This window comes from Peromyscus maniculatus, chromosome 10 (assembly GCF_049852395.1).
Source record: "Peromyscus maniculatus bairdii isolate BWxNUB_F1_BW_parent chromosome 10, HU_Pman_BW_mat_3.1, whole genome shotgun sequence".
In the NCBI taxonomy this organism is placed as follows: domain Eukaryota; kingdom Metazoa; phylum Chordata; class Mammalia; order Rodentia; family Cricetidae; genus Peromyscus; species Peromyscus maniculatus.
In genome coordinates this window covers 71,546,650-71,561,814 of record NC_134861.1, presented here as the reverse complement: position 1 = coordinate 71,561,814, position 15,165 = coordinate 71,546,650, and the positions used below count along the sequence as shown (strand labels likewise).

Genomic DNA, 15,165 nt, shown 5'->3' with positions numbered 1-15,165 from the left:
TGTCTTGATAGGTTGTATATGTGTAGGAATTTATCCAAATTTTTTTTTTTTGTCTAGTTTGTTGTTGTTATAGTAATGTCTTACAGTCCGGTATCTGTGGCTTCAGTTAAACTGTCTTCTATTTCTGATTTGGTTTATCTGAATCTACTTAATAAAATTGAAGGTGCATCAGTTCATTTGATTTTTTTTTTTAAGGCCTAGCTTTGTTGATTTTCTGATTGATGTTTATTTCCTTCCTTCTGTAGACTACAGACTTGGTTGTTTCTCTTTCTGGTTCTTTGAGGTTTCTTAATTTTCTTTTTTTCAGAGCTGGATGTTGGACCCAAGGCTGTGAGAGCATCAGGCAAGTGCCCATCACAGAGCTGCGCTCTCAGTGTGCTAGTTTTTATTGTGGGTATTTAAATACTGCTCTGAAATGGTTATACTCATGCATTTTGATGTGCTTTGTTTGTCTCAACATACTTGATAATTTCACTCTTGATTTGGTCTTTAGCCCTTTGGTTTTCTAATAGTGTGCTATTAAATTTGCACATTTGTAAATTTCTGTTTTTATTCTCTTGTGATTAGAAAGAGTACTTCAGACTTAAATTTGTTAAAACTCACTTTATGATCTAACATGCGACCTCTTCTACAGATTTTCTCAGTGCATTTGAGCAGAGTGTGCATTATGTGGCTGTGTATGAAGTATTCTTTGTATGTATATTTGGTCTATAATGTAAGTCTGCTTTTGTTTTTCAGCAGAATGATCTGTCCTTTATTGAAACTTATTGTTTTATTTCCCTTCACTCTGCTTCTTATATTTAGATGCTTTGTTGTTGGGAGTATACATTTGTAATTGCTGTAGCTTTTGAGTAAAGTGACACTTGTGTCCTTATCTCATGACGGTTTTTTTCTTCAAGTCTGTTTTGTGTAGTGCAAGTGTGGCCACATATGCCCTGGTTTTGCCCTGGTTTTGTTTGCCACCTGCCCGGTGTGGAGTACCTCTCTGTCCTCTTAGTTCTAGTCTGTGTGTACTTATAAATCTGAAGTGAGTCTTAAGATAATGTATGGTTGGATATTCCTCATTTTGAGTTCATTCAGCTACTCTCTGTCTCTCACTCTAGGACATAATCTTTACGTTAGTGGGATTCCTTGTTTTCCAGCTCACTAGCTCTCCTCTTCTCCTTGCTGGCTTCCTCTGCATTTCTTACGTTCTTTTTACATTATTGTGCTTTCACTGTTTTCATTTTTCTTTTGAATTGCATGCAGAAATTCAAGTCATTTACTCTTCCTCTTGCTTTATGCTACTGAAGTCACACCTTATATTTATTTATATTGTATGTTCATTAGGATCTTGTGTAGTTTTTAAAAATACCTGTGGTTCAGTTTCTGTAGAGAATTAAAAGTGATTTATCTTGCTTATATTTTGTTCTGTGTTCTTTTTTCCCTTTCTTTTTATTAAAAAGAGATTTTTCAGATAATATATTCTAAATCTGATTTCCCCCTCAGCTCCTCTGAGATTCCCCACACCTCCCTTCGTATCAGAATCCACACCCTTTCTGCTCACAGGCATCTAAATAATAACAATAATAATAATAATAATATAAAGCAAAAACAAGCAAATAGAATAGGACAAAGCAAACAGAAGAAAAATAGCCAAAGAAAAAGTACAACATACACAGGAAGATGCAGAGACATACATGTTCATACAAGAATTCCCTAAAAACATAAAACCAGAAGCTGTAATATCAAAGAACCTGTAACATTAAAAATAAAATGCCTTGTCAAAACCTTATGAGACAGAGAACCTTCAAAATGCCATTGAGTTCACTCTCTGTTGGCTATCTACTGCTGGCATGGGGCCTGCCCTTAAGAGTGCTTTATATCCCAGACTCCATTGGAGAGAAGTGATTTTTCATTTTTGAGTGGTTATCAATTGCACATAGCTTCTAGGTTAGGGGTGGGGGCTTGTGTCCCATTTCTCCTCCCAGCTTTGGGATCCCATCTGGTAAAGACTTGTGCAAGACCTGTGCATGCTTCCACAGCCTCTGTGATGTCTTATGTCCATTGGCCCATTGTATTTAAAATGCCTTATTTCCTTGGTGATCTTCATCCGCTCTGGCTCTTACACTCTTTCTTTCTCCTCTTCCCCAGGGTTCCCTGAGCCCTGAGGGGAGGGATTTGATGGAGACATTTCATTGAGGACTGAGTGTTCCAGGTCTTTCTCTTCATATTGTCTACCTTTGGGTCACTGTATTTCTTTTCATCTGCTGCAGGAGGAAGCTTCTCTGATGATGGTTAAGTAAGACACCGATCTATGACTATAGCCAAATGTTGATAGGAGTCATTTTATAGATATGTTCCTTTAGCAGAACAGTAGTTGCTGCTGTCTAGTGGACCAGCCTCTAGGCATTCGGGCCTCAGAGGGAATCCACATCACTGGCAAAGCTAAGACTTTTTCCATCTGAGGGGGTTAGAGAAGAAACACACATTCTCTTGATCATTTCCTTCTTTATTCATCAGCCTCTTCTGCTGGACTCATTGGGCTGGCTTGGGTTTGGCTTTGGGGGTGAACAGCCATGCAAAAGTGTGCTTTTAGATTGTTACATAAAGTATTTCCTCATACTAAGGTCCTCAACCTGAATTTACATGTCTGGCTGACGCGGAGCATCCCATGCCTCCATCACTCCAGCCCTTCATTATGCATTGTGTGCAGTACACAATAGTACAGGAGTCCCAGGTGTGTTGTAGAATTATTTTAAGGTGTGTTACTTTTGTTTATGTTGCATTTGTTTAACTCTGTGAAGCTGAGTTACTGTGCCTATCTAAACTACCTGATGGTCTAATAAAGAACTGAATGGCCAATAGCAAGGCAGGAGAAAGGATGGATCGGGCTGGCAGGCAGAGAAAATACATAGAAGGAGAAATCTGGGAAAAAAGGAAGAAGGAAAAAGAGAAGGAGGAGGACATCAGTGGCCAGCCACCCAGCTACACAACAAGCAATGGAGTAACAAAGACAGATATACAGAAATAGAGAAAGATAAAAGCCCAGAGGCAAAAGGTAGATGGGATAATTTAAAGCTAAGGAAAGCTGTCAAGAAACAAGCTAAGCTAAGGCCGGGCATTTATAAGTAAGAATAAGCCTCCATGAGTGATTTATTTGGTAGCTGGGTGGTGGTCCCCCCAAAAAGGAGTAAAAAACAACAACACAGATGTGCCTGAGGTGTTCTGTGACCAGGGTTATGGGATGGCTACAAGGCCCCTTCAGCAAAATAATCATTGTTTTCCACAAGGATTCTTCCAGGTCAGGTACTTCTAAAAAACATCCATTCATTCTAATCTCTATCCCATACAGTGATTTTGCTAAATTCCTACAGAGTACAGCTAACATGTTTTTCATCTCCCTTACATAATTAAAAACACAGTCATCCCAATATCCCATATACTTTTACGTCTAAGTAATTTATTGCAGGTTACCAGAATGTGAGTAGACAGCATCTTTTCATAGCCAACTACCATGGCTGCAAAGAAAGAATCAAAGTTCTACTGTCTATCTTGAGAGTTAATATTACAAGGAATCTTAGAGGAATCACAAACCTAAACTTTTGTATGTAAAAGACAATCAGTTGGCTATACTTCAGATCTTTAGGGTGTATACCCATCTATCACTAGTTTCTTGTATCAGGAGATTGAGGGCGAGAATGGGTACAAGAAGTTAATCTACACCTTTGATCAACAACCAACCTTAACAGTTGGGCTACTTTGTGTTTTTAACCTCAGTTATGTGTTCTTATGGGCATTAGATTGTTCTCTGTGGTTTTTGTTTTTTTTCATCTTAAAGTTATTGTCAAAACATCTGATCTAACCTGAAGTTATTGCAAGGCTTTGTTTCAGCTAAATGATGCACATCACACATTGAGACCTGTAACTGTATCTTTTTAGTATTAAGAGAATTAAGGCTAGCCTGGCTTCCAGGGAATTCAGTTTTCTCCTAATCATTAACCTGAGTTGTAATCTAAAGAAGCTCCTAAGGTAGAACCCATAAGTATTTAGCTGTAAAACATATCCTTGTATATACTTTTATTCGTCAAAGCTCTGTATAAGCTAACATTATTATCAGTTAGATTGTACAGCTTAGGGAGGAAATCATCTTCATAATAATTTGTAGGTAAAACTGCCCAGTAGAAAGGAAGTTTCCATGAGATAAACATATTACCTTACAGGCAGTGGGGAATTTCCTAACACCCAGTTCAGCTGTGCCAGATATCAGTGAGAGAGATAGCAGCAGCAAGCATGCAAAGACACAGCAAAAGCCAAAGACATTCTGGAGTCAGTGGTCTCAGAGGCCTTGCCTTACACAGAATTATCCACCAGGGGTTGCCTTCTGGTGGGCCAACACCCTGAACCTCAACCATCACCTGCTGCCCCCCTGACATGCTGTCAGCAAGTAGTATTTGGTTTTCCCCTAGGTCCCTGGCCTTGTTTGTAGTTTTAAAACTGTTTTCTTTTTATGAAATCAGTTTATAGAATTCCAATTTCATTGTTTATTTTTATAACAAAGTTCTATATCTTCTGTGTTTTAAGAATTAGTTAAAATGTTTTTGTGTTAAAATTTTATATAAGTTGGATAAATTTAACATTATTTTCTTGTTTAAATAGAATTCTGATGGTCAGTCATACAGAGGAAGGCCTTGAGCTTGTGGGTTTTGGAGAATCCGTTCTGAAGATCTAAAAAGTGCAAAAGGTAAAGGCATTCTGTAATCTTCCATTGTATTGATTTTTCCCAGAAAAAAATATGTAAAAGAACTTAGATATTGCTTGGCATAGCATTATTTAAAAACTTTTGCTTTTGTGTGAAGTCCAACTCAGAACATTTGCCATACAGTAGTTACTGTTTATGTATTACTTTGATTTATGATTTTATGATGGTTAATAAGACTGAAGCTTTTTCTATCTCATGAAGATACCATTTGAAGGAAGATAAGCAGTAAACAAACCATTAGTACTACCAGGAAAATTAAAGTGGACAATAGATTGAGGGTGGCTTTCATAAGGTTAGTCAGAGAAGGCTGTGTTGAAAAAGTCATTTTAGTTGTGAGTGAAATGGTGGGTGCTGAGCCATGTGTGGCTCTGAAAGAGAAGAGAAGCTACATTGGCAGTGGGAACAGAAATGACTGGGTGCTTGGAGAACAGAATGTAAATGGGGCTGGTGTGTGCCTAGGTACTGCAGAGTGTACAGACAGGAAGATCAGCTTGAGGAGAAAGTTAGGGGGGAAGCAGAGGGCTGGAAACAGTCAGGGGCTCCAATTCAGCTGTTGGAAACCTGTAGAAGAGTCATGTGGTGGCTGGAGAGATGGCTCACTGGGCAGGCACTTGCTGTGTGAGCGTGAGGACCAGCCTGAGGTCACGGTCCTAGCTCTCATATAAGCAGCTCTTGTGGCACTGCACACCTGTAACCCCAGCACTAGGGTTTGAAACAGGTGGATTCCCCAACTCCCTGGCCAGATGAGCTAAATCTGAGCCTCAGGTTCAGCCAGTCTCTGTTTCAAAAAGCTGGATAGAGAACAATAGAAGAAAACATGCTGTGGTTTACACACGTGCACGTCTGCGCATATATGTGCATATGCATAATATACACTGCATACATGCATGCACCCACACAAACTATAGATATGTCAAGAAGGCATTATGATACCAGATGTGGTGGCACGTGCCTGTTTGGGAGGCAGGGAGAGGACCCAAAATTTGAGATCAGCCTGGGCCGTGTGATTACCTGTCACCAAAGAAAGAAAAAGCAGTTTATGTTCAGGCTTTGAAGTTGGAAGTCTGGACTAAAATAATGAATTTATGAATTGTTGGCATAAAGACATGCTTAAACGTTTGCATTTGTTTACCTAGGAAGTGTATTAAGCCCTAGTACAGACTAGTATTTACCATAGGAAAAGTGATGGTCATTAGAGTGAATACAAAAGCTGGAACATGTTCTGCACTACAAGTCAAGAGAAGAAATCATGAAATCAGTGCAGAAATGATGGCTTACGTCACATCCACCAAGGGATCGTCTAGAGAGTCAAGGAAGCAGCCCTGCATGTACAGTACAGTACTTGGCATTGCAAAGTCAACAGTCTCAGTGGAGGGTACAGAAGTGCAGCAGTAAGTGATGGGGGAGAGAGGACATCCAGACTGAGATGGCAGACAGTGCAGCTGAACTTCACGGCTCCCTTGTCACTGGTGCAGCACCCAACATATGCCACTTTAAGACAGACGTCTTGATTAGTATTTTGGAATCTAGGTTCAGTAGACCATGATTATTTGCTTTTGGGTTTCTGGGCTCATTGTGAAATAAAGCATGAAGGCAGCAGGAACATGAAGCAGGATACAGGAAGAGGCCAGGAGAAGATACAGTCTAGGATCTAGCCACCATTGACCTACTTCTCACCAGGCCTCATCTACCTTTTACCACCTTTCAATAATACCTTCACACCACGTGTCAGTCAAAGGATTGGTCTGTCCAGTATATGTTAGAACCCTTAGGATAAATTTGACTCTGGAACTACCCTGTAGACACACCAGAGGTTTGCTTCATTAATCTCTTAGATTAGTGGCTCTAAACCTGTGAGTTACAACCCCTTTGGGGGTCAAATGACCCTTTCACAGGGGTCACCTAAGACCCCTAGAAAACTCAGATCTTTACATTATGGTTCATAACAGTAGCAAAGTTACAGTTGTGAAGTAGCAAAGAAAATAGTTTTATGGTTGGGAGTCACCACACCATGAGGAACTGTGCTAAAGGGTCGCAGTGTTAGCAAAGTTGAGAACCACTGTCTTAGATGTTTCTTAATCCAGTAAAGTTGACCAAGATTAACCAGTCACAGCTAAATAAAAAAAGAAATAAGTTTTGCAATTGATACAACTTCACGATGACGGAGAGAATGGGAGAAAAAAATTAGACCTAGAAAAGCAAAAGGAAATGTGGTTAAGTTCCTTAAACTAGCAGTGGGAGGTCTGAGAAATTTGTCACCACAGAGCCTCTGAAAGTGTCATGAATTGAGAGCACTCTTGTTTCTGGAAATGAAAGTGATGGTGGTACGAAAACAGAGTCATTTGTTGAAAATACACTTAAGAGATTGTTTTCTCTGACTCTGAAACTTGCATAGTTGCTCCTGATATTCACAGAAGTCTGACTATTTAGCAAGTATAAAATAAGTAAGAGCTAAATGGAAGGGCTGAAAAATAAAAGTAATGTATTAAAAGTAGAGAGAAAAGTAAAAAGTAGATAAACTGATTAGATAATACTGTTATTGGTTATAGATAACAGATGTCATGGGAATAGATTAGAAATTTCTGGGGGGAACAGTTGGAAAATGGCAAGATGTTTACTGTATGAAGATACAGTAAGTATATTTAGATAGTCATGCGTTTGTAGTAAATCACCAACAAGTATGTTCAAAACTAGATAAGCTATAAAGAAAACAAATAGCCATTAGTTACTTTTCTTCCGCTTTGATAAAACACCATGACCAAGGCAACTTGTAAAAGAAAGCATTTTATTGGGTTTACAGTTGCATAGAGTCCATGATGGCTGCTGGAATAGCTGAGAGCTCACATCTCAAACCACAAGCAGGCGACAGTGTACTGGGAATGGCAGGAAGCTTTTTAAGACACAAAGGCTGACCCTATAATAACCTCCTCCAAGGCCACATCTCCTCATCCTTCCCAAATAGTTGTACAACTGGGGATAAGTATTCAAATATATGAGCCAGTGATGGTAGACAGTCTCTTTTAGACCACTGCAGCAACTAAGTACGGGGAAAACTACTCAGAAGAGGAAATTAAGTGAATGCTAGAAGGCTAAGGCTTAGCATTTACAGTTATAAAAATGTTAATTTTAGCTGGGCAGTGGTGGCTCATGCCTTTAATCCCAGCACTCAGGAGGCAGAGCCAGGCAGATCTCTGTGAGTTCAAGGCCAGCCTGGTCTACAGAGCGAGATCCAGGACAGGCACCAAAATTACACAGAGAAACCCTGTCTCCAAAAAACAAAAAACAGCGCCGGGCGGTGGTGGCGCACGCCTTTAATCCCAGCACTCGGGAGGCAGAGCCAGGCGGATCTCTGTGAGTTCAAGGCCAGCCTGGGCTACCAAGTGAGTTCCAGGAAAGGCGCAAAGCTACACAGAGAAACCCTGTCTCGAAAAACCAAAAAAACCAACCAACCAACCAAACAAACAAACAAACAAACAAACAAAAAGAATGAACTTAGAATTACAATATTGGGAAGTTGTGAGAGGGTGTATGTTTATAATGTCAAAAAGAAAAAAATCCTCAGAGTTGGAAAGCTTGCTCAGCAATTGTCTCTGTTAGGGTATCTATTGCTATGATTAAAAACATGACCAAAGGCGACTTGGAGAGGAAAGGATTTATTTATTTCAGTGTAGAACTATTAGGTCACTCCATCACTGAAGGAAATCAAGGCAGGAACCTGGAGGCAGGAACTGAAGCAGAGGCCATATAGAGGAGTACTATTTACTGTCTTGTTCCTCATGGCTTGCTCAGACTGCTTCCTTACACACCCTAGGATCACCTCCCCAAGGGTGGCATTGGCTGGACCATCCTACATCAATCACTAATTAAGAAAATACCCCTGTATGTATAGGCTTACATACAGGCTAGTTTTAGAGTGGCATTTTCTTAATTATGGTTCCCTCTTCTTAGGTAACTGTAGTTCCTGTCTAGGTGACCAAAAAACAAAAACTAAAACTATCCAGGAAAGTGATTAAAACCATTGCCTGCTCTTCCAGAAGATCCAGGTTCAATACCCAGCTTTACAACCCCCTGTAACTACAGTCCCAAGGGAGTTTACGTCCTCTTTTGGCCTCTGAGGGCACTTCACATGGGTGGTGCACATACATACAAGCAGGCAAAACACCCATACACATAAAGATAAGTTAAAGTCGCAAAAATCCTCCTGTTCTCTAAAAATAATTAAATTAATTTAGTGAATTCTCTCAGTAGAATTAACTAACAGATGCCTAAAAATCTAGACACTTTTGAGAGCCAAAAAGGCTAATTTAAATACATTGGGACAATCAGAGTAAATTACGACTGTCCAGGCACTCTATCTGAGAATGGAAGAATCTAAAGTAACAACAGATGTTCACAGTAGTGGAGTGTATCACTGAATGAAAGTGGGAAATGGGGTTGGAGAACAAAGAACTACTGATTTCATAGTAAGTTTCCTAAAACCACTCGACTGTATAGATTTCATACATGTGTGTACAGGTGGAAAGAAAGCTAGACTGTAAAATAAAAGAATGGAAATCAGGACACTGAGGTCACAGTTGCTTTCCTGGGGAAAGGGACAACAACAACAACAACAACAGCAACTGGCAGTAGCTGAAGAAGGTTGGTGGGTCAAGAGAATGGGCTCTTACTTTATTGATCTCTTAAAGATACAGAGTACTAATTAATAGACTGTGCTAATATTGATCAGGGACAGCAGTCGGAATGGAAAGCCTGTGGTGGGTGACAGCAGATGGGATTCAGAAAGACAGTAGTGTAATGCCATTAATAATACACTGCAGAGTTTATTTTTAAAACAGAATCCTTTTTATGTGAAGGATTCTAGTCCAAAGATGAACTGCCAGACACTGAGATGTCTCTAATTCTGTGCACTGCTGTGTGCTGAAGTAGGAGTTGCTTCTGTGTTTACCACATTGAAACTGTTCATAGAATTGTTTGGTTTAATGCTGTCTGTCATTTCCTGGTAAGCTTGATTGAAAGCTGGTGTTAAAGTAGTGTTTATACACCAGTATTTGTGCCCCGGTACTGACATCATGAAATAGTAATGTGATACATGCTCACCTGCTAAATCTGTGACTTGGAGTTCAAGGGGCTTATGGAAAGGGACATTTAATTCCTAGCTTTAACTTGATCCTTTTGCATTTTGGTGAACTGTGCATTTAAGTAATTGCAACTGATCCTTTTAAAGACACATTGCCTATCATTCTGGTCTATTAATGTCAATACTTTATAAAAAAATAAATAAATGTTATTCTATATGAGTAGACTGTATACTTGGAATTTCTCTTGAGCTTGTGTAGGGAAATGGCATGTCTAAAATGGAACCTTTCTGATGAGCAAGTTTCACTATAGTTTGCTGTTAAAAGCCTGGGTTATTGGGTGTTTTGTGTGTTCTTTAATACTACATTATTTTATTACTTTGACACTCTTCAAAAAGGTTTGCTGTTTGCTGTTTACCCATTTTACTCCCTTTATTTTTCTCGTAAATGAAATGTATCTATCAGTTGGCTGGAAAAGTAGAATAAAGATTGTAAGCTATCCTGTGAACGATTGTAATCTTAAGTGTGTGACTGTGAGTGTAGTCATAAGCTGAGCAAATGTTTTGACAATTACTGTTGATGGTAATAAAGAATAGCTTAATAGTGGGTGGTCTTGTAAACCATTGATTCCTTCCCATTGTACACAGTCAGCAGTGTCCTTCCCTGTAGCAGGCTTATCCCCATACCGTGTTGGTCTGTGTTCTCCTTTCTGACAGTTAAGCATGCTGATGGCTTACTAAATGACACGTGAGGCAGAGATTTGGTCCCTTAGTTTTTTATATACCTTTTCCACTGTCCTTTTTATTTTAGTGAGAGAACCAGCATTCGTCATTACCATTCCCCTTTCTTTTGATCTAGAAGGTTGACTTAAGTAAACTTGAGTGGTCTGTAACTGTGTGGTACCTCTTTTGATGTTAACCCAGACACTTGAGTCACAGTGTTCTGTCGTGCTATTGATCCTCTTTTTTCCTTACCTGTGGTCATTATCTTGTAAGAATTTTTAGTCCTCTGAGTCTCATTGTGTTAGTCAAACCACATAGACGGTGTGTTGTCATTTCTCAAGAGCTAGCCTCTCCTCTTAGGAAGGTCCATATGAAAACAGTGACTCTCCTGTTCAAATACCTTGAAATGTCTCTGGGTTAGATAGAACTACATGTTAATTTATATTACTTTCTAAACTCTAAAGGAAACAACAATATAAACTTTCTTATATCTCAGAACTTAGGATGTTTATAAATAAGGTCATTTGTTAATCAGTATTTAACTCAGGACTTGAGAGAAAACTGCTTTTTAAAGGAGTTTTAGTCTGTGACTCAGTTTGAAAGCAAAGCACTTTAAGTTTTAATTACTGAAATGTAGAAAGAGTAGGAAACACTTCATGATACTTATTTCTCTGCTTGACTTGCCTCCCCTCAAGTTTCCTCAGCCCCTTTAGGTGCAGTAGGTAAAACTAGCCTGGAACATGCCTGTGAAGAAAAGAAGCTCTTGGTTTTCTCAAACCCAGTGTTGTTCTAGCTCCTGATACCTGTGCGCTCACAAACTGTCACTCTGCTGTCTCAGCCTTGGCCTCTGTGTTCTCTCGTCTGCTGCTTCTCAGACTTGAGTAGTCCTAGCAGTGAGATTCTCCTGGACATGTGGGTTCCGAGGTGATGAGGATGCTTCCTGCCTCTGCACCATGTTTTCAGTACAAATCTTGACCCATGACAGGCCTCGGTGCCCCAGGCTTCGCTCTGTAATTCTCACAGACACACTTGATTGCTTCCTGTCAGGATGATGCCACTGAATAATGTAGCCTTCATTGTGTATTTTATTATAATTGTTTAGATACCTGTCTCCTTGCTCATTACAGATTTTTGCCTGTAGAGCTGAGCCTCTCATTCTTATAGATACAAGGCCTACCATGCTGTTTACCAGAAAATAAAATCTCAGCAAATATCTATTAGATAGTATTATTGTAGTCAGTTTATAGTTATGTAAGGTACATACTGAGTATTAAAAATGACTTTTCTATTACTTTAGAGAACTACATTATGAATTTGAATTTTTCCATATTCCTTTAGAACAAAAAACCCTCAAATATTCCCTACCCAAAGATAATTTGCTTGAAAATAATGCACCAGCTTCGTTTTGAAATCTGCACAGTAACCTGCAGCATTCTCAAGACTAATTTGTAGAAGTGCTTTAAAAAACTAATAACCATTTCTTTCTTTCTTTCTCCCAAGGAGAAGTACAAATGTCTACCACAAGACGAAAACGTAATGTGTTATGTTGTTTACCGTAAGCTGTAGTAAAATGAGCTCAATTGTTGACAGGTATGTTTTTAAATTCACTCAGAATAATGATCTATATCAACTTGATACAAGTGTTATGCTTAAACATAGTTGCCATTATATTCAATTTATACAAAGAACAAAAAAGAAATAATAAGTAAGGTACATTAGTAGTTTTAAAAGCTAAAGTGAATAGCTTAAGGTTTATGTTACAAATGAGTTTTTATTTTTGATTTAGGGAGTTTTAGTCAACTGTTCTGAAAGAAACAATGTTTGTGAATGATTACCTGGCCCCTTTTAGACTGTAGGATCCAGTCTGTTAATGCTACCTCTAACCCTGAAAGTGTCTTAGCACTTGGAGATGATAAGACATAACTGTGATTGGGATTGTTATTTCATTAGTTAAATCTTTATAGATGAGTCTTGGGGAAAGGATAAGCTTGCTCATTTATTTCTTTCTTTGACTGTAAATCTTTTTTTTTTTTCCTGTTCTTTTGGGGCTGGGAATGTCAGTATACTGGTATACTAGTCAAGTGTTTATGTCAGTATACTAGTATATAGTCAAGTGCTTACATCAGTATACTAGTACATAGTCAAGTGCTTACATCAGTATACTAGTATATAGTCAAGTGCTTATGTCAGTATACTAGTATATAGTCAAGTGCTTACATCAGTATACTAGTACATAGTCAAGTGCTTATGTCAGTATACTAGTATATAGTCAAGTGCTTACATCAGTATACTAGTATATAGTCAAGTGCTTACATCAGTATACTAGTACATAGTCAAGTGCTTACATCAGTATACTAGTATATAGTCAAGTGCTTATGTCAGTATACTAGTATATAGTCAAGTGCTTACATCAGTATACTAGTATATAGTCAAGTGCTTATGTCAGTATACTAGTATATAGTCAAGTGCTTACATCAGTATACTAGTATATAGTCAAGTGCTTATGTCAGTATACTAGTATATAGTCAAGTGCTTATGTCAGTATACTGGTATATAGTCAAGTGCTTACGTCAGTATACTAGTATATAGTCAAGTGCTTACATCAGTATACTAGTACATAGTCAAGTGCTTATGTCAGTATACTAGTATATAGTCAAGTGCTTACATCAGTATACTAGTATATAGTCAAGTGCTTATGTCAGTATACTAGTATATAGTCAAGTGCTTATGTCAGTATACTAGTATATAGTCAAGTGCTTATGTCAGTATACTAGTATATAGTCAAGTGCTTACATCAGTATACTAGTACATAGTCAAGTGCTTATGTCAGTATACTAGTATATAGTCAAGTGCTTACATCAGTATACTAGTATATAGTCAAGTGCTTATGTCAGTATACTAGTACATAGTCAAGTGCTTATGTCAGTATACTAGTATATAGTCAAGTGCTTATGTCAGTATACTAGTATATAGTCAAGTGCTTTACTACTGAGCTACCTCTCGAGCCTTGTTTCTAAGACTCTTAAGGTTGTTTTGTTACAGTTGTTGTTTTCACACTTTAACATCTCTAACATTTGATGGTCTTCAAATTCACTTCTCAGACTGTATTTTGTGTCTGCTTTTCTCCATCCTTCGCTCCCTCCCTCCTTCCCTGGCACATAAAGGTTAATCTTAAGGCAAATAGTGTCTAGAGCTGGTGAACAGAATCTTTTTATTATTTCATTGAATTGTTTAGATCCTCAAGGTTTTATAGATACAGGTCAGGAATTAGCCAGCTTATTTAATTATGGTTACATTATAATTTACTGTATGATGACTCCATTTTTTTTTAAGGATTTTGCAAATAGAGTTGTACAGAGTGGCTGTTGATATCTGAAGGCAACTTTTCTTCTTTTTTGAACTAAAGAACAAAGACATATCTTGTACCAGAGCATAAGACTTAAGGACAAGGACTGTCCTTAGATTTGCCTTCACTATGGCCATAGCTTTGGATTACAGGTGTAGTCTCCTCCTTGAAAAGACATGCCAGTCATCTAAAAGGAGTGCAGATGAGTGGTGTTCAATTCCTTTTCTACACTTTATGACATCTGAGATGTCATCTGTGTGTACAGAGATAAAGTAGTGATTATTAATATGGATTCCTTACATCTGAATATTATAAAATTTATAGACTCCATCATCAGAAAAATGTATATTAATGTCGGAGTTTTAAAATAAGTTCCTAGGCTTAAATGGACTTTTTCAAGTCTATTCATGAGCCTCCATGAAACACAACTCACAACTAACCTCAAAATGAGGCTAATAGATGCTTCAGTGACTATTGATCTTCACAAGCCACAGCAGGATTTGGCTGAATGGTGTGACTGGTGGATTCATGTATAAGCTCACCAACCACCAGAAACTTGGATATCACTCCTTAGTTTTAAGAGTCTCTTGATGTAATTTGTTGGACTTTTGCTCCAGATCTCCAGTTGTGCCCATCTTGTCACTTAAATCCTCACTCAATGTTCTCAATTCTACCAGTCCTTCCCTAACCACCCAGGGTTGCTAAGTTGGTTTTCTGTTGCCATGACAAAACACCATGACCAAAGTGACTTATAAGCATTTAATGTGGGGCTCATGTTTGTGATAGAGACCATGCCTATCACAGCAGAGAACATGACAGTGGGTGGGCAGCATCTCACTGGAGCAGGAGCTGGGAGCTGACATGGTGACCTAGCAACCATGGAAGAGGAGAGAGAGAGAGAGAATGAGAGTGAGCTAACTAGGAATGTCAGGGGCTTTTGAAACCTCAGCGCCCACTCCTAGGGACACACGTCCTTCAAAAAGGCCACACCTTCTAATCTACCAAACAGTTCTACTAACTGAGGACCAAGCATTCCAGTCCATGAGCTTTGGGGGTGGGGGTCAGTCGCCTTCAAACTACCACACCATGGGTCCTTTAGAACTAAGACCTGTTGCTACACATTTTCATGCGTGTTCTTTCTACTAGAAGATAAACTAGAAGAGAGCAGCTCTTAGTCCTGTTTACTATTCTGTAAGATCTAGAACACAACCTGATACCTGAGTACTACTCAGTATCTGGTAAATGGGTCAAAAAGACTAAGTTCATAGCTAGTGATTGGAT

General features: G+C 38.7%; 1 protein-coding gene across 11 annotated transcripts in view; it reads left to right on the top strand.

Annotated features, from left to right (window-relative positions):
• The window catches only part of Clock (clock circadian regulator), an 83,882-nt gene that overhangs the window by 23,262 nt on the left and 45,455 nt on the right, over positions 1-15,165 (top strand). For 7 of the 11 annotated variants that reach the window (XM_076546463.1, XM_076546462.1, XM_076546464.1 and 4 more), the window contains exons 3-4: positions 4,639-4,723; positions 12,039-12,128. In XM_076546463.1, the coding sequence (XP_076402578.1) occupies positions 12,082-12,128 (47 nt within the window). In that variant the 5' untranslated portion in view covers positions 4,639-4,723; positions 12,039-12,081. Of the gene's footprint in view, positions 1-307; positions 344-2,133; positions 2,282-2,649; positions 2,720-4,638; positions 4,724-12,038; positions 12,129-15,165 lie in introns of those variants that run through there. The other 4 variants (XM_076546459.1, XM_076546460.1, XM_015998372.3 and 1 more) reach the window with 3 other exon arrangements.